The following is a 26,358-nucleotide window of genomic DNA, read 5'->3' as shown; positions in this document are numbered from 1 at the left end:
AGTGGCGTTCTGAAATTTGGGTAGTCTGTGGGACTTTCTTACATTGGTGCAACACCACTGTGTCTAGATCATGCGGTTAATTGCGCTTGCTCAACCCCATTTTATCCAGATTAAATCATTCTAGTCTATAATGGATTTATGCAGGTATGGCTAAGGACCTAATTTGGCCTGCATGATCTTTATAATTGGTGGTGATGTGTAAGAAGAAAAGAACCAACTTTCAGCATGCAAGTTAGGAAGGTTAGGAAGTTAGCCTTTGACAAGGTCCCTCACCAAAGGCTCTTACGCAAAATAAGCAGTCATGGGATAAGAGGGAAGTTCTTTCAAAAGACAGGAAACAGGTAAGAATAAATTATCAGTTTTCAGAATGGGAGGTAGATAGCAGTGTTCCAAAGGAATCGGTACTGGGACCAGTGCTGTTCAACATTTTCATACATGATTTGGAAAAAGGGATAAACAGTGAGGTGGCAAAATCTGCAGATGATACAAAATTACTCAAAATAGGTAAGTCCAAAGCTGCCTGTAAAGTGTTGCAAAGGGATCTCTCAAAACTGGGCAACAAAATGGCAGATGAAATTCAATGTTGATCAATGCAAAGTAACATACATTGGAAAACGTAATCCCAACTATACATACAAAATGGTCATGTCTAAATTAGCTGTTACCATTCAAGAAAAAGATTTTGGATTCACTGTAGGTAGTTTTCTGAAAATATCCACTCAGTGTATAATGACAGTCTAAAAAGCTGGCAAAATGCTAAAAACCATTAGGAAAGGGATAGATAAGATGACAGTAAATATCATAATGCCAGTATATCAATCTTGGTATGCCCACATCTTGAATACTGGTGTGCAGCTCTGGTCTCCCCATCTAAAAGAAGATATATTGGAAATGGAAAAGATAGAGAGAAGAACAACAAAAATGATTAAGGGCATGGACTAGTTTACGTCTGAGGAGAGATTAAAAAGAGTGATTATTCTGCTTGGAAAAGAGACAATTAAGGGGGGATATGATTGAGGTCTATAAAATCATGACTGGTGTGGAGAAAGTGATTCCGGAAGTGTTATTTACCCCTCTGCATAACACAAGAACTAGGGGTCATCAAATGAAATTAATAGGCAGCAGGTTTAAAACAAACAAAACAAATACTTCTTAACATAATGCACCTTCAACCTGTGAGATTCGTTGCCAGGGATTTTGTGAAGGCCAAAACTATAACTGGATTCAAAAAAGAATTAGATAAATTCATGGAGGATAGGTCCATGAATAGCTATTAGCCAAGATGGTCAGGGATGCAGTCCTGTGCTTGAGATATCCCTAAGCCTCTGACTGCTTGATGCTGAGACTGAAATATGGGATGGATCACTTCATGATTGCCATTCTTATGTATTTATGTTCTTAAAACAGTATTTTACATGTAAAGTGAATACATGTCATATAAAATCAGCAAGGTATGAGCATGCCATTTTTAGAGTTGCTTTCTGAAAGTTGACCCACACTTTAAGTTCTCTGACTATGGGATTCCTCTATTTAAAGTCGCTCAGGTTTCAGAGTGGTAGCCGTGTTAGTCTGTATCCCCAAAAACAACGAGGAGTCCTTGTGGCACCTTAGAGACTAACACATTTATTTGGGCATAAACTTTTGTGGGCTAAAACCCACTTCAGCAGATGCATGGAGTGGAACATACCGTCAGGTGGTATAAATACACAGCATATGAAAAGATGGGAATTGCCTTACCAAGTGGGGGGTCAGTGCTAACGAGACAATTCAATTAAGGTGGAAGTGGGCTATTCTCAACAGTTGATAAGAAGGGGTGGAAATCACTTTTGTAGTGCTAATGAGGCAGTATAAACAGGGTGGCCCATTTCAAACAGTTGACAAGGTGTGAGTATCAGCAGGGGGAAATTAGTTTTTTGTAGTGACCCATCCACTCCCAGTCTTTATTCAGGCCTAATTTGATGGTGTCCAGTTTGCAAATTAATTCCAGTTCTGCAGTTTCGCATTGAAGTCGTTAAAGTGAAGAAACAAATTGATGGAGCCAGAAGGGTACCCTGAAGTCACCTACTACAGGACAGGCCCAACAAAGAAAGTAACAGAATGCCACTAGCCGTCACCTACAGCTCCCAACTAAAACCTCTCCATCAAGGATCTACAACCTATCCTGAAGGACGATCCCTCACTCTCACAGATCTTCGGAGACAGGCCAGTCCTCGCTTACAGACACCCTCCCAACATGAAGCAAATACTCACCAGCAACTACACACCACACAACAGAACTACTAACCCAGGAACCAAACCCTGCAACAAATCCCGGTGCCAACTCTGTCCACATATCTATTCAAGGGACACCATCCTAGAACCTAACCACATCAGCCACACCATCAGGGGCTCGTTTACCTGCACATCTACCAATGTGATATGTGCCAGCAATGACCCTCTGCCATGTACGTTGGCCAAATTGGACAGTCTCTACACAAAAGAATAAATGGACACAAATCTGACATCAGGAATTATAACATTCAAAAACCAGTAGGAGAACACTTCAGTCTCTCTGGACACTCAATAACAGACTTGAAAGTGGCAATTCTTCAATAAAAAAATTTCAAAAACAGACTCTAATGAGAAGCTGATACTCACACCTTCTTGTCAACTGTTCGAAACAGGCCACCTTGTTTACATGGATTTTTCCCACCGTCCAATTAATAATTGCCCTTTCCAGCGTCTGTAAATCCTAGCATACAAAACTGCTTGTGACAGCAGCAGTTGGAACCCAATTTCTTCCCAGAATTCCTGTGCAAGGGAGCTAGAGAAATTGTGCAAATATTAACGTTTACTTAATTGCAATAGAATTATTCAGAGAAATTCAAAATTAACAAAAAAAATTGAAGTCAGGTTTCATCTACATTTTAACATCCCAGTATCACTTTGGACTAGTACAAATGTTTTCAGGACTTTTATTTACTGAACCCCCAAATTGTTCTAGGTACAGAACAGAAACAGCATGGCTCAGAAAGAAACAGGAAATAATGGGTCTTGACTGAAGAGTTTACAATCTAAACTTATGTGATATGATAACTGAGGGTATCATAAAGTAAAGATAGATGGATGATGGGAAGGTAAGGCCACAACAGTAACAGCACATGAGATTCAGATTAGCCATGTGCATAACTCGATGGCACAGATGAAAGTTTATATCTGTCAAATCAATCTATAGTTTGTGGTTGTAGACTCCTGGAAGTGAGTCTTAAAAACACTTTAGGAAACTTGTCTGAAAGCAATGGTCCTAGACCAGTGATCAGGAAAAGGAAATGTTGATCCCTGCTGCCAAAGTAATTTCTGGATTTTTAATTTCATTGTGATTTCCTTACCTGAGTGTATTAAAATCACTGATGTTTTAAATTAACTTGACTGTAGGTGTCCATGGGTATCCATTTATTCAGCACTCCCCATTCAAGCCAAACTCCCGTTTAACATATTCAAGTTCAGATTAATGGCGCTATAATCAGTGCTGGGCTGGACTCAATTGTTTTAGAGCTTAAATACTAAAAAATCAACTCATCTTCTAGACTATTTGTTTACTCTTCATCTGAAAGTTGCATAGCAAATAGTACTTGTCAGAAATTCAGGTACCTGGAGTGAGGTGAGGTGGGGCTGAGACTTGTTGGGGTGAGAGGCTTTTAGACCCAAGTGGGTTGCTGAAGAGGTTGCTCCAGCCATTACTACGCAGAGTGGAAGAATTACTCAATAAGAGATGTAGAATTTGTAGAGGAGGAAATAAAGGCATTTCAGGAAAGTGGTAGTGGGAATGTAGGGGTGAGATTGTAAGTAGTTTAAAAATAATATGAAAATGGAAATGAGGGACAAAACAAATAGAAATTTTTAATCATCTTTTCACCTCTTATTGCATTTTGGCAGGTGGAGGTCAAGGCTATTCCTGTTTCACAGAAAAAAACATCTTTGCAACAAGAACAACTGAAAAAACTCCAACGGATACCAGGCAGTCCTGCAGCACCCACTTCCTCTGGCACTGATATGACTTTTGGAGGACACCCTTCACCAAAACTTGATGCTTCATATGAACCTATGATAGTGAAAGAAGCTCGCTACATTGCTATTACAATGATGAAGGTAAATTATTGTCGTTTAAGCAATGACAGTTATACCGTTCTCCATGTGAAAAAACAAGGGGACTATATACAAGTGAATACAAAGATCTGCAAATCTCATTTTATTCATTATAACTCTCTTTTTATTTTGGGGTATTTCGATTTATGAAATTACATATACTTGATCTTTCTAGAGATTTTTGCTTTTTTACAAAAATCAAAATGATTTAAAAAATTTTGTGGAGTGACATTAAGTTGTCTCCTGTGAACCAAAGCAGAGCTGGTCAGGAATATTTTGACAAATCACTTGTCATCAAAAAAGTACTCCTTTTCTTTTTGCGAATACAGACTAACACGGCTGTTACTCTGAAACAAAAAAATGTGAATTTGTTTAAACCAAAAGTGTTTAAGAAACAGGGTTGGATTTGACCAAATTCCTGGCTCAAAAAAGTCAAGAAAAAAGCTTTGAAATGATCTAAACATTTTTGTTTTGACATTTTCTAAATGGAAAATGCTTTTTTGTTTGTTTGTTTTTGTTTGTTTGAAAGAACTTTCTGTTTAGAAATTTGAGCTAGTTAGACTGGGGAAGAAAGGAAGAAAAGGTAAAAATTGAAAGAAGACATTTCACTTGACCCCCAAAAAATCAGTTTTTCAGTTTGTAAATATTTTACAAGATTTTGATAAAATAGGAAAAAATTTCAACTTCTTGAAGATATTGAGGAGACAGAAAACAGTTTCCCACCCAGCTCTAGTCTAAAGTGCTCAGTGCTGCTGCATTCTTGAAGGAGGACACTCCTCGGTAAGGTGGACTGTATTTGTGGCCTTTATGTCTAAAGCTCATAAGGTCAGAGATCTGTATGAAGGTTTTCCTTTTGTAAGAAGCCTTGAAGCCACCTCGTCTTTCAGATTCATTTTCTTAAAAACAGAACATGTATATTTCCAGTCCTACCTACATTCCAAGGAAATTGGGCTTGCCTGCTAAGTATCTGACTCCTGTGGAGCAGAGGCCAACTTTAGTTTTCAGGACATTCTTTCAGACAAACTAACAAAAAACCCCTCCCATGCATTCCAAGGTTTTCTTGGCAATGGTGGAATTTAAAGAGCAATATTTTTAGAAGAATGTCATCAGTTTAGAAGTTCCTTTGCTTCAGTCTTTCAGTTCAATCAGGGACATCTTATTTTTAGTATCACGCTGTCTGGAGTGGTTTATGACTGAGTGCCTATTCCAGACTGTCAAAAACAGGGCAGGCACCCCCGAACTGGTAGTATATTCTTTAATTAGATTTCACCAAGCCAGTAACAAATATGAACTCCTGGATCATAGAATCATAGAATATCTGGGTTGGAAGGGACCTCAGGAGGTCATCTAGTCCAACCCCCTGCTCAAAGCAGGACCAATCCCCAACTAAATCATCCCAGCCAGGGCTTTGTCAAGCCTGACCTTAAAAACTTCTAAGGAAGGAGATTCCACCACCTCCCTAGGTAATGCATTCCAGTGCTTCACCACCCTCCTAGTGAAAAAGTTTTTCCTAATATCCAACCTAAACCTCCCCCACTGCAACTTGAGACCATTACTGCTTGTTCTGTCATCAGCTACCACTGAGAACAGTCTAGATCCATCCTCTTTGGAACCCCCTTTCAGGTAGTTGAAAGCAGCTATCAAATCCCCCCTCATTCTTCTCTTCCACAGACTATCTCTTCCGCAGTTCCCTCAGCCTCTCCTCATAAGTCATGTGTTCCAGTCCCCTAATCATTTTTGTTGCCCTCCGCTGGACTCTTTCCAATTTTTCCACATCCTTCTTGTAGTGTGGGGCCCAAAACTGGACACAGTACTCCAGATGAGGCCTCACCAGTGTCGAATAGAGGGGAATGATCACATCCCTCGATCTGCTGGCAGTGCCCCTACCTGTACATCCCAAAATACCATTGGCCTTCTTGGCAACATGGGCACACTGTTGACTCATATCCAGCTTCTCGTCCACTATAACCCCTAGGTCCTTTTCTGCTGAACTGCTCCCTAGCCATTTGGTCCCTAGTCTGTAGTGGTGCATGGGATTTTTCCATCCTAAGTGCAGGACTCTGCACTTGTTCTTGTTGAAGCATCACTGTAACAGACTTTACCATGGAGTCACAGGGCAATCCCCTTGGGCACTGCAGTCTGTTTTGCCACCCAGGCAAGCTGGTCATAGAAATAAGTGGTCACTTATCCCCAAAATTACAAAACATTCAGGTTGCTCCCAGTTCCAAGAGGCCAGTCACCCAGTTGATCTGACACCAAAGACCATTCTTGTAGCCAATCCTATAGTAAACTAATTAAGGATTATTGACTAGAAAGAAGAAATGAGAATTATTTACAGGTTAAAGTAGGCAACATATATGCACAAATGAGTTCAGCATATGGTTACAAAAGGCGACAGAGATATAGTATTCAGTCAGCATTGAATGGCTTTTCAGGGCTAACCCTGGTTGACCTTGCAGATCTCTGCTTTTTCTTTCTTAGTTCCAGCCCTTGTAACAGTCCAACAGCAAAGAGATGAAAAACTTTAATGTGAACTATCTTTATTTCCCTCTTCCAGCATTCAAACCAATGGGACAAGGCCTTCTGCAAATACTTTTGATGGGTGAATAGGGCAATCAACAAAGCTTTTGTCCTACAATGGCCCACTTAATTTTGATAGTCCTCCTGGATGGGCAGGGGAGACACTTCCCATCTGAGCTCACAAATTCAGAACAGGCATTTTTACAATTATAAAACAAACTTTTATTTTACCTTGTAGCATGGAATATAGAAATTACAAGTAAGATTAATACATACAGCAACTTACAAGCATTTTATAGTCTGAACCAGTTGTTGTCAACTCGTGGCCTGTATACTGGGTGCAGCCCAATCAGCACACAGTTGCAGCCCATGTGATTTCCTCAGGGCCATACAGGTGGTATATATATATTGTGTGGATGCTGCCCACACAACACACACAAAGCTGCATATGTGGCCCGCAATGGTAATAGGTTTAGAACCACTGGTCTAAACACCTTATAAGACTAACACCTGTCTTGAACAATATTGACATATAAGTGAGCTGGTGTGCTTTCCAGGTATGAATTTGTCAGTGCTCAGTTGATGCCTACAGAATTGCCCAGAGCTAGCACCTCATTTACCAGCCTCACACTTAGGCTTCATTACCCTCTTTTGGCTTTCCTGAAAAGGAGGAGGAAGCATGGCACTGGACAATATTATTGGCACTGGCTAGAAGAGCTGTCATCCTGCTACTTCACATAATTTATGTAATTCCTCATCAAATTCCTCAGACACAAAGAGATCAGGAAGTCTCGGATTCTAGGGTTTTGTCATGGAAACTTCCAGCATAGCTGCTTATCTTCACTTTCCAGCCCTTTCATGGCCTGTCTCCACCCTACCTATCATCTCTCATATGCTATCCACATTTCAACTCCTGTCTCCAATTGGCTTATGATGCCAGTCTTCATCATCCACATGTTAAATTTTCAAATAAGCACCTTTGTGTTTTTTCCCATACAGCCCCTCATGCTTGGGAGGAGCTTCCCATAAACATCTGCAAAGCTAACTATTTGCTCTCCATCAAATCCCTCCATAAAACTCTTCTTTGCCATGATACCTACAAAAAAATTGACAGTGGTTAGACAGCTAGCACTATTGCCTGTCATGCTGACCAATATTGTCTCACTGATTCCTTGTGCTCCCCCGTCTGCCTGCGTGTATTCACCTTGTTGTCGCATGTCTTATGCTTGCTTTGTAAGTAGGGCTGTCAGTTAATCGCAGTTAACTCAAGCAATTAACTCAAAACAAATTAACTTGATTTAAAAAATGATTCACGATTAATCACAGTTTTAATCGCACTGTTAAACAATAATAGAATACCAACTGAAATGTATTATAAATATTTTTAGATGTTTTTCTAAATTTTCATATACAGTACAGACCCGTTTAAATGCAGATGTCGGGAGTCAAGCCGTCATGACCGCGTGTTAACGGACCGTGGGTTAAGAGGGCCATGCTGGAAAAAGTGTCTATGATTCACTTAGAAAAAAAAGCCATTATTTTCTCCTCTTTCTGGCTCACATTTTTTTTTTCTTATGAAGTCTGTCATTCGCTGCAGATGAAACGCGTTCGCGGCCGATTTATCAGCTGATCGGCTTTCTCCAGAAATCAATACCTGCGCTACGCCATGACGCTTTTTAAAATGACTTATAAACCCCTTGCTGGCTTGGAATGATTCATCCCCTGTTAAATGTCCAAATTTTGTCACTTGGGCTTGAAGAATTGGCCCACTTAGCGGCATTCCTTTCCGCCTTTTCTGAGCAAACCACGTGCGCATGGCTTTGTCTATTGTGGGTTTTGCTGAATAGCGCACACATTTTCGCTTAAACCCCACATCAGAATCGATATTTTGTACCCAGCCATTCAGTTTAGATTTGTTTTTTAGCCATCCTTGGAGAGTAGATTCGGCAATCCCAATATCTTTTGAAACTTTGGCCTGGGTTTCTCTGCTATTTACTTGATCTGTTGCAGCTAGCTTTTCTTCTACAGTGTAGGAACGCTGACGCTTGCGCTCTGCCATTATATTAGGCCTACGGTTAAAATTTTCTAATGTAGTGTATATATATTACTATATAACTACCATATATTATATATCTCTCTAGCGTGACAATGACTAAGCGTGCGTGATGTGTCTTTACCAATATCAGTAAAGACGTACAACAAATTTCCGCTCTGCACTTCCTGTCTATTTCTGTCAGTGAGTTAGTGAGGAAATCTGTAGCGCTACATAGCAAGTTCCTGTACCGCGTGTTAACGAGTCTCGCGTGTTAAATAGGTAGCACTGGGAGGCATGGCGCAACCGCGCTTTAAGCGGATTCGTGCGTGAACGGGTCTGTACTGTATATTGATTTCAGTTACAACACAGAACACAAAGTGAACAGTGCTCATTTTGTATGATCATTTTTGTACAAATATTTGCACAATAAAAAAGATAATCAAAAGAAATAGTATTTTTCAGTTTACCTCATACAAGTACTATAGTTCAAAGTTCAACTTACAAAGGTAGATTTTTTTTTATTGTTACATAACTGCACTCAAAAACAAAGCAGTGTAAAACTTTAGAGCCTACAAGTCCACTCAGTGCTGCTACTTGTTCAGCCAATCGCTAAGACAAACAAATTTGTTTACATTTACGGGAGATAATGCTGCCTGCTTCCTATTTACAATGCCACCTGAAAGTGAGAACAGGCATTCACAAGGCACTTTTATAGCCAGTGTTGCAAGGTATTTACGTGCCGGTATGTTAAACAATTGTATGCCCCTTCAGACTTCGGCCACCCTTACAGAGGACGTGCTTCCATGCTGATAATGCGCTTTAAAAAAAGTGTTAATTAAATTTGTGACTGAACTCCTTGTGGGGAGAATTGTATGTCTCCTGCTCTGTGGTTTTACCTGCATTCTGCCATATATTTCATGTTATGGCAGTCTCGGATGATGAGCCAGCACGTTATTCGATTTAAGAACTCTTTCACTGCAGATTTGACAAAATGCAAAGAAGGTACCAATGTGAGATTTATAAAGGTAACTACAACACTCGACCCAAGGTTTAAGATTCTGAAGTGCCTTCCAAAATCTGAAAGGGACAAGGTATGGTACATGCTGTCAGAAGTCTTAAAAGAGCAACACTCCAATGCAGAAATTTAAGAACCCAAACCACGAAAAAGGGAAATCAGCCTTCCATTAGTGGCATCTGACTCATGATGATGAAAATGAACATGCGTCAGTCCGCACTGCTTTGTATTGTTATTGAGCAGAACCCATCATCAGCATGGAAGCATGTCCTCTGGAATGGTGGCTGAAGCACGAAGGGTTTTACAAATGTTTAGCATATCTTGCATGTAAATACCTTGCAACACTGGCTACAAAAATGCCAAGTGAATGCTTGTTCTCATTTTCAGGTAACACTGTAAATAAGAAGTGGGCAGCGTTATCTCCCGTAAATGCAAACAAACTTGTTTGTCTCTGCGATTGGCTGAACAAGAAATAGGACTGAGTGGGGGAGCTTGAAGCCTTGATGGCTGTCTCTCTGTACGTGGTATTCTAGCATGACAAAATGACACTACATCTACAATCTTGCTTTCTTCCTAAGGTTTCCTCAGAATTTGATGTCAACCAAGAGATACAGCTACTTGTGGTTTATCCTAGCCCTCACTCTTCAAGAGAAGAAATGAGCCTTCATACACATTCTAGATCCTAGTTGACAGGTGTCCACCTCATATAAATGCCACTCATTCAAACCCTTGCTGGCAGATTTAGCAGGGGAATCAAGAATGGATTGAGGATAGAGGATTAGCGGCCTTCTTACCCCTTGGGAGTGGTCCTTTCAGAACTGGGGTCAGGTGCATTAGCAATGTGGAAACTGGGCATACTTTTACTCTTCCCTCCCTGCCTCAAGCACTGTTAATCAGCACCTTGCATGAGCAATAATTACCATTCTCATCTAAAAAGGTCACTTTAAAAATGTGTATTTTTGTGTACACTTTGTATCAATTTCTGGTTCCCTATTTTACACTTATATTATATGAGCAATTAGAGTAACATGTTTTGAGAAATTGTTTTGTACTGATTTAAAAAAATTTACAGTATTAGTATAATAGCATTGGCTGAGTTTTGATTTTGTTTTAGCTGAATGTTTTTTTAATTCTCTGCTTTGCAGGTATATGAAAACTATTCATTTGAAGAATTACGCTTTGCCTCACCAACACCTAAAAGGTAAAAAACCGTCTTGCAGAGAATTACACATTGACTGGAATTAAAAGTAAATATATAAACTTTTTAAAAATTATGTTAATATCAGAACTTTATGTGAATAGGCTTATTGTTCCAGCAGAGTTATTGTAATTTCTGTTTAAAGAACTGTTGAGACTTCAACACTCTGAAAAATATTCTGTGTATGGGAAAACAGTGAAAATCTAGCACATTTTTCTTAAAATTACTGGGATGGTTCCATAAAATCAATCTTTTATACTTAGTTTATTTGCTCCAATTGCATATTCCTCACCTAAATTCACTTTCTGAATATGATATCACATTCAATTACTCTAGAAGGTTATGATTTTGTAATAAACAACTTGAAGAGCGTAAGTGGCTTGATTAGATGAATTCCTGTGGATCAAAGATCCTGTTTCCATAGAAGTGTCCCTGGTAGAACACAAAAGACAGTGTAGTTTGGGAGCATATGGAGGGAAAAAAGGTAGAAAATAAATCAGCGGAATGGCTTCTAAATAGAATGCTTCAGCAGCTATTCAATAAGTTAACATTTGGTTAATTGTTTCAATGTCTATTTTGTTTTTGTCTAGACCCAGTGAAAACATGTTGATCCGAGTCAATAATGATGGTACTTACTGTGCAAATTGGACCCCAGGAGCTGTTGGTCTTTACACCATTCATGTTACTATAGATGGCATTGAAATAGGTATCTAATTTTCATTAATCTTATATAATAACCACAAGTGCTTAACATGTATGTATCCACAATGGTATGCGAAGATTTCTGTAGGTAACATGTCCATGAAAATTAGCACACTGCTTTGGGGGATCCAAGATCATTCTATCCAGTTTCCCTACGTCTTCCTCCCCGCTCCCCCCTTCCCCCCGCATATTGTTATCAAAAAGCTGAAAGTAAAGACATGACTGACAAAAGTGTACCTTCATAAGGAGCTTAAACCAACTGTTTGGAACTCTTTTCAAATACTGTTTCAATTTACCTTTAAATATTTTTTCTTAAATTAAGCTTTCATTTCAGTAGTAGAATATCTGTGTAGATTTTACTGAAGACAACTAGTGCTCAGGATTCTTTTTTCACTGCAAAAGTTAATGACCTCATAAACCTTTCTAAAGCACTCCTTACAGGTGTTTGAGATTAACTGTTGCAGGGAAAAAGAGAAGAAAATCAGAATTTGGATCCTAGTAGGTAATTTAATCATTTATATAGTGTTGTAAATTTACAGGGCACTAGATAGTAATAGGTCAGTACCAGTCAGATCACTGATCCAAAGGGCTTACAGTCTGAAGCTCAAGTGAAGATGCATGGAACAAACAAGACAGAAGAGAGTAGTAGTGTAACCCTGTGTTAAACTAATATTTTCACTGAGATTCCTGATTTTATGGAAAACATGACATTGACTGCCATGAAAAACAAAAAACCTGGGAAAAGGAGATTCACTTTTACCAGTTTCACTTCCTGCACATGTGCAATGAAAACCCTCAGACACTCGCTTGAGAAATGTGAGAGTAGTTGTGAATGTGCAGGAGGTGGTCAGCTGCTGTGCTCCTTAATTCTTTGACGTTGATTCCACAGATCTGAATACTACGAGTAATACTGGTTTTTCTCGGAGAGAAGGCCTGGTTTTCTTTCTTTCTTTTTTCCTCTTTTTCATGTTGCTCTCAGTGGTCTTGCGTATAAGGAAAGTTTCTTGTTTAAGCTGCTTGAGGGGGATCTGACAGAAGTGTAGGAGCGGGGAAAATCTTAAGAAACCAGGGATCTCAACGCTCCTTACAAATACTCTTGTTTCCTCTGTGGAAAGTTGGGGGTGGGGGAGGTCTCAATTCTTTCAAATATTTGAAGTTTTTAATTTTGCCCCCACTTCTGAATGGCTTAGTTTCCTTCATGATCTGCAAACCCTTGGCTACTTCACTGGCTCTAGAGAACAACAGTGTGAGTTATGGTACATGGAGCATAAATGTTGAGGAAAACCAAAAAAAGTGGCTGTATCTGGAAATTTAGCATATTTCCATATCTGAAGTATAAGAGTGAAATATTCGTCTCTGGATATATGTGCTGCATTACCTGTAGTATTCCAGATTATCGTAAAAGCTACATTTAGTGACTAGTAGTGTGTGAGAAGAAATGTCTTGAGTCTGCTGCAACCTGCTTTATGGTTGCAAAATAGTAAGCACCAAGATAAATCAAAGTTTTCTTTATTCAGTGGTAACGTTTACATATGGTAATATGCCACTCAAAACTTTTGATTTCTAATGTACCTGGACACACACCTTTGGTAGTAGTTAAAAAGTACTTTCCAATTGTCTTAAATAATGAAATAAAAATTATAATAGTATTCAAGGTATGTCTTGTAGTTAAAGTATTGGGAAGTCTACATGGGAATACTACAGAATTTGAAGGGAATTTTGTCTATATTAGATAAAATTTGCAAGTTTTTCATTACTACCAGTGTGAACTCTGCTGGATTCATATTAATATGTCTAGGATTGTGAATGGTAGGTATTTATGATAAAACATCTGGCAAGCTCAGGGCCAGTCTTCAGAATTTCTTCTCTTGGTATAATCACGGGTTGAAATTTTTTTTTTTGCTGTTTCCATCATGCAGAATATTTCAACCACAACATTTTTTTCTTAAGAGATCTGCATGTCACCATGTAAATTTGTCACAAAATATCAAGCAGAACATTAAGAAGGAAATGTATTGTGCACCCATTAAGCATCATTGTAATTGCTTATCTGAGATAGACCAAGTGAATGCTCATCTTGCATATGACTGGTTTTTGCTACTGTACTAGAAGCATGGAACTTGAAAAACACCAAAGTGAGTTGTCCCTAGGAGTTGCCTGACTGCATGGAGCAGAATGGTTGTTTTTATCAGCCAGCCAATTGCAAAACTCTTTAAAGCAGTGTAAAATAACCTTCCAATATTTCCTACATTAGTATTTAGAGTGTCAGTGCTATACAGCATACTACAACTGTATGAAATATCTATTGTAGAACTTTTTAGAAGTTTTTTTATTAAAATTGGTTGTGTTTTAATGCTTGGAGATTTTAAAAGTGACCCAACAAACTAAAATGAGAATAGAAATGCCCTGTTTCTACAAGTATGAACTGAAACACTTCTAGAACTTGATAAAGCACTGTTAGGTTGACCCTGCTCGTTAAAATGTGTCTAAAATTTCACGCTGCCCTATTAAACTTGATGTTTTGTTCAATATTTTTTGGAAGTGGCACATTTTCAAGGGGGAAAAAAAAGAGGCTTAGCCATTAGAACCTGAATACTTCTCAAAATAGGTGAATTTAGTAGTCTGTTTATGGGGAGAGTAGTTGGTTGGTGTATAATCATGAATATGTTATTTCAGGCTCAAAAGTACAGCAAAAAAGTATGGAAATGGGACTGGGTGAAGGAAACAGGCAGAAAAGAGAGAAGGAGTTGTAGGAGAAGATAAGTATAGAAATGTAAACACGGATGACATTATGGAAAACCATGAAAATGAGGAGAGGCTTGAATTTGATAAGAAATGGGAATCAGCAAATTGATTCATTGAAGATATACGCAATTATGGAGACTTAGTATGTACATGATCTCATTTTAAAATGTAATTGGTATTTTTTAAGTCTGTTTAAAGAGATTCTTTTGCTGATTTGAGATTCCAAACTGGTCTCTTTTCTTAAAAATTCTCAATTACACTTTAAAAGAAATGCAGGTTATATGAGTTCTGAGAACAGTGTGTCTCCCATTAGTGAAGACCTTAGCAATAGTTCATACAGTCAACAACTATTCTTTTAAGCCAAAGCAAGCCTGGCCAATTCCTCACGGTGTATGGGCCTTTGGAGAGACAGGAATTCACAGTTGAACCTAGCAGGGTCACTGATAGCCCACCAAAATGTTGTGCCTCCATATTAGAAACAACCCCTTAGAGTGCTTCCCTGAGCTTTTTGCCCTTTTAAAACTTATCTTGGGATCACAAGCCTTTCTACCCCACTCAGTTTTTTCTTTTTTTCCCTCACTATTTCTGTTCTTCCTTCTTCCTCACCTGACTAAAGCACTACCAGCTGAACTGGAGAGTGGTCTCCTAAGCTATTCATATTTTCGTTTTCCTTCCCTGAAGCAGAAAAGGAGACAGGGATATGGAAGAGGCAGAGGTGACCTTTCGTAGGTTCTTCTGTGTCTATTCCAACTCAAGCAAGGCCATGCAGAACTAAACAAATTACAAGACCCGCTAAGGAGCTATGGGCTCTTGCTCCTCTTCTAGAATGGAGACCTCAGACTGGTGGTTGGGCACCAGAGTGCTAGCGAGCTTCTGTCTCTCTGCGTTGAGGTAGGAATGAGAACAAGGAGATATATCAGAACTACAAGGAGGTAAATCAGTAGCAGGTAATCAGAATGACTCCTGGTCCTCCAAGTTGTTCTACATCACAAGAATGCTCTATTCTTGAATTTCCTAATAAACATGTGAAACACATGAAATTTCACATGTCCTCATTGGATGTCTTAGTGGCAATAATTTTGCTTAAAGGAGTTCATATCAGGAGACTGAATGAAGCCTATCTAAATATGATGTGTTATCAATACAAGATACTTTAGTTTGTGTTCTTCTCTACCTCCAGAGTTTTCATGAAAGTGCTGATGACCCTGCTAGCACTGTTCTGAACCAGACGTATTCTCTCCTTAATTAAAGCAAGGTCCATGAACTGCCCACTAAGATCACAATAAAACTATTACTGAGATCAGCCACAATAACATAGTTTACAAGAAGAGTTGCCTGGGGTCCTCAGTCTTCAGTTCACTTGGGAATGCTACTGTATACCAAGAAGAGCATGTATATGACGAGATAATGTATGCCATGGAAGTATCAGATAGAGCTCTGTCATATTCTCAACAAAGAGTAAGAAATTCTACTCTGGGAACTCAGAATTCAGGTCCCTTGAGTCCGGACATGCTAATCCAGGAATAATGTTTTGTTTCTGTATCCATTTCCTTTAATCTACTGCTATCAAGATTATCGCAACAATAAATCTCAGCGATTTTCAGTAATACTGACTGTACCAAGCTGACCAACAAGGCAATGGTTTTAAAATCTAATCAAAATAAGAACATGGGTCCTGGTAAAGCCCAGATGTCCTAAACCAGTGGCTCTCAATCTTTCCAGACTACGGTATCCCTTTGAGGAGTATGATTTGTCTTGCGTACCCCCAAGTTTCACCTCACTTAAAATCTGCTGGCTTACAAAATCAGACATAAAAATACAAAAGTGTTACAACACCCTATTACTGAAAAATTGCTTACTTTCTCATTTTTACCATATAATTATAAAATAAATCAATTTGAATATAAATATTGTACTTACATTTCAGCATATATAGAGCAGTATAAAACAACTCATATGAAATTTGTTTTTACTGACTTCGCCAATGCTTTTTATGTAGCCTGTTGTAAAAGTAAGCAAATATCTAGATGAGTTGAGATATAGGGGACTTCTGTGTATCCCCAGGGGTACAAGTACCCCTGGTTGAGAACCACTCTCATAAATCAAGGACCTATAATACATCCAAATCCATCTAAAACTGAATTTGGCAGATTATTGATGAGAAAGATCAGTACTAAGATGTAAAGGATATTTGGAGAAAGTAGTAAGTACTTTCCAAACCTTGAAGAAAAAATCAACCATGTTAGTTTCTTGCAGTGTATAGATCCATTTTAAGTACTGGTATGAGAGAGGAAGAATGGCCTGGTGAATTACCTGGGAATCGGTAGATTTTCCTGTGTGATTTTGGGCAGTTTACTTAGTCTCTCTGTGCCTCAGCTGCCCATCTCTATAATAGGTATGATAATACTTCTCTAACTCTCAGGAGTGATGAGGATAAAGACATTCAAAATTGTGATGCATTCAGATTCTTGAGTCGTCTTAGCATATGCACAACATGCCGCAGGTGGCACTTCACCAGAATTTATCACCAAATTTGCTGGTTGGATCATTGGCTTGCCCGGGCTGGGTACTGACATAATGTGGGCCAGATAACTACCTAATATAAAGAGATTAACCATCAGAAATCTGATATTTACCAATTACTCCAGTTTCTGCAGTGTAGTCTAGGTGCTGGCCTCTGCACAAGGTGTCTGTGAGAGCCCTATGTTGGGCTGCAACCCAAATAATTCCTCTCAGAAGATCCTCATATTAATAGATTCTTAAAAGCATGGCCTTCATGTTCACAGTCCAGAATACTTAAGTACTCAAATATTCTATTACTTTTCCCCTCAGTTCCAAATTCTTCTTCTTTTGGGGGGCCTGTGCTATAACTTGGGCAAAGGCTCTTCTCCTTGGTTCAGGTGTCCCACATCCTTCTGGGGGCCTACACTGTGATTTAAGGCCAGCTTACCCCGGCCTATCAGTAGTCAGGTTCTAGCCCTGTTTCACAGATCTCCTCTTGGTTCAGCAGCCCACAGACTTCCTACGGGGGCTGTCCTTGTAGACAAATATTCTCCTTTCCAAGCTGTCTACCCTCTCTCCTTCCCCCTAAGGCTCTCAGTCTCTAGAGGCTTCTCTCTTATCTCCCTCTTGATTTAGCCACATGACCTGCCTGTCCTGTATCTGATAATTTTCCCCACCTGGGGAGGAGAACAGAGGGAATCATAGCTGGGCCTGGACCTATTACTTCTTAAAGGAATTAGTCATCCTGTGACAGGTTGCAAATTTAAATGATCTTTCCTTGCTTGTAGATAATTATATTTGTAGTGTAGATAATTATATTTGTAGTGTCTTAGTACACTTGTTTTTAATATTAGTAGAACTTCAGGATAGCCAGTTTTGGCAAGCTTTCGCTGGTCTGGTAGTTATAAAAGGAGGTGGGCCCTGCTGAATTCATCTCTGAACTACATGGGGAAGGACCAATCCACAGTGTGGGATTGCCAGATATACTATGTCTGTTAACTTTAGTTCTGAGAAACATTTCTCTCTCTCCCTCCCCCTCCCCCCCCATCCTTTTTTTCCAACCAAGGAATAAAATAAATTTCAGCTGGTTTATTTTAGCCAATTGAGCACACTACATATTCATGTCCTGAGGCAATCTATGCTGCATTGGACCTTCAGTTGTAATTTTATGTTGACTGAACAAGATAACATTTAATAGTATAGTACCTAACCATGCCAATAACGATGGATAATTAATCTCTCGAGGAAATCTATCCCCTTAAAATGGTCTTTTTTCTTTGTTTAACTTTTTCATTTTTAACTCTTGTTTGTTTACAGATGCTGGATTAGAAGTGAAAGTAAAAGACCCTCCAAAAGGGATGATACCACCTGGAACACAACTTGTCAAACCAAAAGTAGAACCTCAACCAAACAAGGTTTGGAGAACTAAGAATCCAAAATACTTGGATTCCTTGTACATTTTGGTGGGTTAAAATGGTAATTCTAAACTAGAATATTTGCAAATTACCTTTATGTACCGAATGCCCGCGCACACACAAAAGGAGGGGAATTTCTACTTGTTTCTAGTTAACCTCTTTTCCTCAAATTGCAAAATCGTGCAGTTACTGGCTTCCATGTGGTTTGACACCCAAGCATGCAGATCCTTGGTGACTCCATGCCTGTCATTACACAGCACTGAAACGGTTTACCAAAGGAATGGTATGGAATCAGCACTATGATTTATGAGAGGGACAAAACAATTTAAAGAGACTTCCACATTTATTTTTTCATAATCCTCTCTTCTCTGTCACTGGGAATAAAATCTTACATTTGTCTGTTTCCCTCTCCCTGAATTGTGTTCTCTACTTCCTCTCACATTTTCTCTCTTCTTTCTCCTCTAAATTATTTCTTCCCCAAACCCTTTTCCAGCCCTTTTTTTAAACTTACCCTATCTGTAATTTTTAACTTTCCCTTACTGGCCAACCCTCTACATGCACTCACATAAGATTTGGAAATGTAAACCTGCCCCTCCGCGCCCTTCTCCCCTTCCCCCCGCCCCCCTCCACACACACACACAACCTCAGTCTTGTGAGCTCGGGAAAAAGATAACTTCAGGTTGGAACTTGCCAGAGCTGTGAGCCATCCAGTGCATCTGCAGAAGCAGTTTCAGCAGTAACCTATATCCACAGATGTCATCAAACTGCTCTACAGCTTTTACTCAAATGTTCTTTCTCCTTTGCTGATTGTTTGCTACTTCTTGTCCTCCTTCCCTCAGTCTCTTCACTGTCACTTCACCTGCCTACCATGATTCTCTCCTTCTTTCCTCCTTTTTCTCCCTATCCCCCTTATCTTTCTCACCATTACATCCATGGACTCTTTAAGTATTCCATTATTTCTGGTGTAATGTTATACTTGTGGGTGGCTACCAATCTAGCTAAAGAAATTCCAGCATCTGTCATGTTGTGAAGTACACTGAAGATAAGCAATTCAGAGAGAGAGGAGTGAGCGGGGAAAAAAGCAACTGTTCCAGATACCCAATGGGGTAGGGAATGAGATTTGCTGTTGTCATGGATCATTGTTGACAAATGGTTGCTCAAACTAATATCCAAAGAACTTGCTCTGGACTTCATCTTGGATCCATTGAGACAGATTCTGCAGAATTGAAAGCCACCAAGACAGCCCCAGAAATTTACAGATGTGCTCCTCTTCACATTTTATGTGCCACAGAGAGAAGCCTTTATACATCTTTATTTTAGCATTTTGTTTTGAGGTGTCCTCCATCTTTTTCATGGTTCTAAAGATATTGGGCAGTCTGACCAAAGTAATGGTTTGCCAAGCATTCAACAAGTGCATGAAATGTCATTAGTTGCAAATGCAGACCCTTCTATCAGTCTTCATGACCCTGCCACTGGGAGAATTTAATTACTTCATTTCAGCTGAAGAGAGACACTTGTGTCTTATTTAGACTGAGTCAAGGGTTTCTTTAGAAAGGAATAAAACTTGCAAAAATGACTGCAGGAGGTTGCAGAAGGAATTGGCAGATTACAGGGTGCTGGCAGTAGTAAAGAGATGCATCCCTTCTGTATAGGGACTGATTCGCAGTCCAGACTTGTTTTTCATGAGCATATCACCCTTTCTGGCTTAGGAAATCTAGAGCTATTTTGGACAAAACATTCCATTCTCAGTGGAAATCTTGCTTGGTCTAATTAACAGTAAAGAACTGGAACCAGAAAAGATTAAAATAAAATATTTTACAGAAAAGCTTTGGAATCTTCCAATTTCTTAGCCAACATGACTAATCCTAAATGTACCTGAGCCCCAAGGAGTTTGAAACATGGGTGGCAGAACATGATTCTGAATTCATTTTTCCTTTTCTAGTATTTAAAATGGAAGATCTAGATTTCTGTTCCAAATCTTTGTTAGTGAGGGTTGTGTCAGTTTCATCCAGTCCTGAACCATCTGGATACTCAGAACAAGTACCTCTTTTCTATGATTGTGGTGGTGATCAGAGTAATTGAATAGGCAAGAAATTCCACACTACATTCCATCAACGGAATCCATAAGGACAGATGCAACTGTGGATCCTGTTTCAGTATGTTTGGCACAACCATGAGAAGAACAGTATCAGTAACTAACTGGATGTGAGGGCAGCCATACTGGTACAGTAACATATTTTGATGATTGTGCACTCATGTAGGCTACCAGAAAAGAAGAATAAGCCAGTCTCTAATATGGGAAGCAAGGATATTCTCCTCATCAGCAGAAAAACTACTTATGCTAACTGTGGCACACCTAACGGGAGCCCATGAGTTAAAGGGAATTGTAGCCTGAACAATAAGACCTTCTCCTGGATATTATCCATGCTGCAGGAACCTCAGGTAGACCTGTTTGTATCAGCCCCAAACAGGAAGTCAGGGAAATGCTTATCTAGAATGAGTAACAGCAGGGCTCTGGCAGTTGGTACACTGTGGTACACTGTGACAGGTGTGGACACCTCAACTCCTGTTTCCCCCCGAACTCATTTATTTCCAAAGGTCATATAAAAAATTGATATTCCTTGCCACACACTTGAGTAGGAGGCCATGGTTCTCCAAAAATAGTCCAGATATTCATTTGAGGACTGTTAAACTTGATGATCAGAACATACTTGTAGATAGGGATCGATTCGTGGTCCAGACCTGTTTTTCATGAGCATATAAGCCTCTTTGGCTTAGGAAACATAGAGCTGTTTTGGACAAAACATCAAAATATTTCTTGCACCTTTTTACAAAACAAACAAAAACTGTCATACGTGGGATATGGCTTGGAATCAATAGGGAACAAAACTCAATGAATAGACAATGTTCCTGACACTGTACTAGGCACAAAATGGAGACGATATAATGGAAACAGACAGATGGTGGGATCCACTTGGAATCTCAGGGCATGTCTACACTTACCGGGTATCGATGCTGTGGTGATCGATGCACTGGGGGTTGATTTAGGGGCTATTGAAGACCCACTAAATAGATCGCAGATCACTCTTCCATCCACTCTGGTACTCCACCAGAATGAGAAGCATAAGTTAAGTCGACAGGAGAGTGTCTCCCATCGATCCAGCACGGTGTAGACACCAGAGTAAGTCGACCTAAGCTACGTCGACTCCAGCAACGTTTTTCACATCGCTGGAGTTGCTAACTTAGGTTGACTTGCCTCCATAGTGTAGACAAGGCATTAGAGGAAGAAATAATTTGAGGATTTTTTGGATGGAGGGAGGAAGACATTATTGGAATATTTTATTTGGTTCACTTCTTGTGGGCTCCATGGTAGAAGTGACTGGTCAGAAATAACTTTTAAATTAAGAGAAGAGCTGTGGCTTGACTACTGGTTGATGCAGAGGACATTCAGTACATAAGGGGCAGAGTGGGAAACGAAGGAGACTAACAGAGCATTGTAGCTGGCATCATGGGCAAAGAGGAGGTCATTGCTGAATCAGTGGAGCCTTCTAATCTGTAGTATGTTGTTGTTTCTTCAGTCTGTCAACAGTTCTAAATCTCATCTACTCCTAACTACAGTAAGAAATCCTGAATTTGATAATCGGCTGCTGCAGGGAAAACAACCTCTCCTCAGTCATCTGCATATCTCTGAGCCATAGTGTTAAATTCATCATAGATTGTCTCTCCCTGGAACTAAAATCTGTAATTCCAAGATTTTACCCATCCACCGTTTGAATCGTTGCACTCCTTCACTTTTTGGGTGCTAATACAGCAATCCTACTTCCCATAGCTTTGGCAACAAGTTGGGGACGCTGTCAGTAGTGAATTAACACTCTGCATTTTATAAAGATGAATGGTGTTATGAGAATTCGAAAATATGTGCAGACCAGATGCTACTTTCCGCTGGAATGAGTACTTCCTTCTATTCATCATAAGTATACATCTTTATAACATAGGTGTGTGAAAGATAATAAAAATATCTACATAAATAGGACAGAATTGTTTAGGAAATCCATGTTTCTTTTTTTTTTTTTTTTCCCTTTCACCCAAAGGGGAAGAAGGTGGCTAAATACCCCAGTGGTCAGGAGGCTTATAAATAATATACCTGAAGCATACAGCAGCAGCTGTTCTGAATGCAGGTGTTAGGGCTGTACTACACTAATGCTGTAAGTTGATCTAAGTCGTACTAGTTCAGTTACATAAATTAAGTAACTGAAGTTGACGTAATTTAGGTCAACTTACAGTAGTGTCTACACCGTGCTATGTCGACAGGAGAGCATCTCCCATTGACTTAGCATGTATTCCCCAGACTCGCTAAATTGACACCGCTGCAAATTGACAGTGCCAATTTAGCTGGTACTGTAGTATGGCCTTTGTGCTGCCTGCTGGAAGAGAGATCTTTCTCTAGATCCCTTGAGGGAGAGGATTGCTAGTATGAACATAATGCTAAATATAGTGTCTTGAAGTGAATAGATGTACAGAAAAGATGTAAGGATCATATTTTGCTGTAATTTATTACTATTTTCTAAAAGGATTTTTTCAAATGAAAATGTTTGCAAAAAGCGTTACAAATTCTTTTAGGAACTTAATATTGTTTCTTTTAAAAAGAGGATTAATGCACTTCAGAAGGTTTAAATATCTTATCTTGAATACTTTTTTTTCTTAACATGATTCAAAGGGTCCGTAAAAGATTTTGTGTTACAGTATTGTTAGTTTTTACATGAAAACTGTTGATGCTGGAAAACTTAGTTTTAAAATATAGATCGCAGGAGTGAGGAAGAACACATATTCCTTAGACTGTATGTATATCTTAAACCACTAATCTTCAAGAGCTTAAATTCACCCAGCATAGGGCACAAATCTGATAGTGGGGTAGGATGGGAGAAGAATGGCAGTAAGAAGATTTGGGTGGAATAGGGACTATTGCAAATCAAAACAGCAATAAGGAGGGCCTGATGTAAACTTGCTATGAGGAAGGGATAAACAACTGGATGGTTACGACGCAGATACAATGAGGGATGGCTACTGGCTTTAGATTGGTGTTTGAAACATTATTTAGGCAAATTTTGACAGATATCAATTAGAAACAATATTTCTCCAAAGCTGTAATGTTGAGATGCTCCACCAAATAGAAACTAGTGATCTTGGGCTGTACAGTTATTACGGTTTATGGACCTGTTAAAAAAACAAACAAACCCTAACATTGAAACTTTAAAGAAATAAAATAAAATGTGAAGATAGTATTTCACAGAAATGTCTGATGTTCTTATGTTCATATTATAATTTTTTTTAGTTGAGCATAGTTTTGCTATAAGATTTTTGTATTGGTTATAAATAAAAATGGAAGCTTTATACAGCAGCTGTGGGAAACTAGCAACAAACTCTTGAGACTGCCATCTCATCACTGTAACATTTCAGAATCTGTTGAATCTATTTCTGTATACTCTTGAGCATTCTCTTTCAATTTTTTTCTGCCTTACTGTCTGCCTTTGCCTTTCTTAGGTTCGCAAATTTGTGGCCAAGGACAGTGCAGGGCTTCGTATCCGTAGCCACCCTTCCCTTCAGAGTGAGCAAATAGGCATAGTGAAAGTCAATGGATCCATCACTTTTATTGACGAGGTAATTCATAAGAAACTGCTGTTTAAATAAAAGGGGTGAAGATGTAAATAAATGGTCTAATTTTCATGTATAGACTTTGCCTTATCTGTAATTAAACAAATGTACATCAAATATTTAGATTTTTGTATTTTACATCAGCTCAGTTTTTTTAAGATGTCATTTTACTTATTTTTATTTATTTACTTTTTTTACCTACAACAAACTTTGAGACTACAGCCTGAAGAAGAGGAGTAGTAATAGTAAAAGCTCATTATGTTAAACATTTGGTATGGTATCTCTAGGGATTGGCTGTTCTAACATTTAATCTATATATTAAACACTACATTAAAATTTTGAAGTTGTAGAAAGTATTTTTATGAATCTTTCATTTACATTTCTGAAAGATCATAACATTGTGAGTAATTGTGCATGTATTTTCCTTATAATGTAACTTCATATTTAATTGAAGTTATAAAAGCCAAAGTGGTGCTGATGAAACATAAAAGTGAAAGGTGGGAAGAAGCAATTTTTATTAGGAAAGGCCTGGCTTTAATTCTTAATGAATTTTTCTAGTGTTTCTTTTTACTTTCAGTGCCTGGTACAAGTGACTTTCACAACTTAGCTTCTTAAAACTTATTCTTCATACTGCTTTGGCATTCTTTGCTGCTTTAAATTTCTCAACACTATTCCCTATCTTTCCATGTCTCCTACCACAATAGCAAAGAGCTTATCTCTAATGTTACCATTTTCTGCCTGGTCTGAAATCTTTTAGTCTTTACTAGCTATGTATTAGTTGCAGGAAGGCATGGCTCGTTTTTGTTGCTTGTTTCCCATAGATCCACAATGATGATGGAGTATGGCTGAGACTGAATGATGAAACAATAAAGAAGTATGTTCCTAACATGAATGGTTACACTGAAGCCTGGTGCCTCTCCTTTAACCAGCATCTTGGCAAGAGCCTTCTGGTCCCTGTTGATGTAAGTAAAAGGTGCCTTTGAAGATTACTAGCAGTACACTCTGTCCTCATTACAAGGTTTTCTTTAATTAAGGCTGCAACTGTTCAGTCCTGAGGTAAACCACATTGTACTACATATTGCCTTATATTTGTTTGAATTCTTCAGGGCTACTGTGTAATGAGGGTGGAGTGTAGAAAGGTTAAGGCCCTTTATGCTGAACATTCCCCCCCCCCCCCCCCCCCCCCCCCAAGAAAAGAAAGAAATAACAAAGCAGGGACCATGACTATAATTGTGCAATGAGGATCAGTCATATTGGAGAGTATGTGGTCTGCACCAGTTGTTTTTTATTTTAGTCTAAAACTTAATTATTCGTAACACTGCCCATTGATGTTGTGATTTGCATACATTAGCTTAATATTTATTTGTTTTATAGATGGGGAGGAGTTTTTCATTTCATGTTTGGGTACTTTTAGTCTTTTTCGGAATATTATTACACCCACTTTATGGCAATGCAGTACAATTGATGATAAAGCATCTCAGGTGAAATGGTGGTGTTACTGGGAGTAAAAATTTTAGACTGTTGGAATGCTCTTTAGGTTCTACTAATTTTTCATTGGTCAGTCTCTTTGTGGATTTCACAGTTGAGTCTTCACATTAGCCAGCAATTTCTTGCCATCAAAAGATTTTCCAAGAGTTTGGGGGGGGAAATCATGTTAATGAATTTATAATAGCAATAAGCAAAATGTAGATGTGTGGCTTTTAGAAGAAAATCACAAGCACTAGAACTTGAAAGTAGACAGTGCCTTCTGTTGTGTCATAGTATCTAAGTGCATACATCAGTTACATCATGAAACCAAAACCTTTAGATTTTTCCTTCTTGCCAGTAAAATCATATGTTGACAGAACAATACTTTTATTTTGGGATCTTTCCCAATAGAAATCATATCAATGGAAGTATCTGGGTCGAAAACCTATTGCATTAAGAAACACACCGTCTTCTTCGAGTAGAGGACCTGTGCCACTTCTGTTCCTTCTCAACTGCCTGCAGATTGAGATGAAGCAACTGTGGTGTCTACTGCTTCCTAGAAGCTTCTTCTCTTGCCTTTTATTTTACGTTAGTGTTTAGTTTTTACTTGGATATAGTTTTGGCTTAGGGGGGCGGCGTGTGTTGCCACTCCTCCCCCTAATGTTCAGCTAGGACAGATTCCTCAGTCACTTTGGTCAGTGGCCTAACTTCGGGGATATGCCAAAGGCCCCAGGATTCAAACCTTTCTGGACCTGCTTTAGATGTTTCCCCTGGAGCAACAGGCACTCCAGCTGTCACTGGTGTCTCAGACATTCACAGTTCCCATCCATGTGCAAGTTTGGCATGAGGTTTAAAAGCAGATTTCTCAAAGAAAGAAGAGTGATGTTGGAATGTTCCCTAAGGACCACAGGGTCCCAATTCCCCCTACTTTGGCCTCATTCTCTCAGATTGTACAGATGACCAAGGCTGCCTCAGACAAAAC

At 39.0% G+C, this 26,358-nt stretch overlaps 1 protein-coding gene across 26 annotated transcripts in view; it reads left to right on the top strand.

Annotated features, from left to right (window-relative positions):
* MYCBP2 (MYC binding protein 2) overlaps window positions 1–26,358 on the top strand; it is a 418,792-nt gene that overhangs the window by 266,622 nt on the left and 125,812 nt on the right. For 18 of the 26 annotated variants that reach the window (XM_043534235.1, XM_043534264.1, XM_043534248.1 and 15 more), the window contains 6 exons: window positions 3,916–4,128; window positions 10,841–10,896; window positions 11,484–11,599; window positions 18,160–18,257; window positions 23,799–23,915; window positions 24,731–24,871. In XM_043534235.1, coding sequence (XP_043390170.1) covers window positions 3,916–4,128; window positions 10,841–10,896; window positions 11,484–11,599; window positions 18,160–18,257; window positions 23,799–23,915; window positions 24,731–24,871 — 741 coding nt within the window. The remainder of the gene's footprint in view (window positions 1–3,915; window positions 4,129–10,840; window positions 10,897–11,483; window positions 11,600–18,159; window positions 18,258–23,798; window positions 23,916–24,730; window positions 24,872–26,358) is intronic. The other 8 variants (XM_043534268.1, XM_043534266.1, XM_043534297.1 and 5 more) reach the window with 2 other exon arrangements.

This window comes from Chelonia mydas, chromosome 1 (genome assembly GCF_015237465.2).
Source record: "Chelonia mydas isolate rCheMyd1 chromosome 1, rCheMyd1.pri.v2, whole genome shotgun sequence".
Taxonomy (NCBI): domain Eukaryota; kingdom Metazoa; phylum Chordata; order Testudines; family Cheloniidae; genus Chelonia; species Chelonia mydas.
This window is presented reverse-complemented; position numbering and strand designations above follow the sequence as displayed.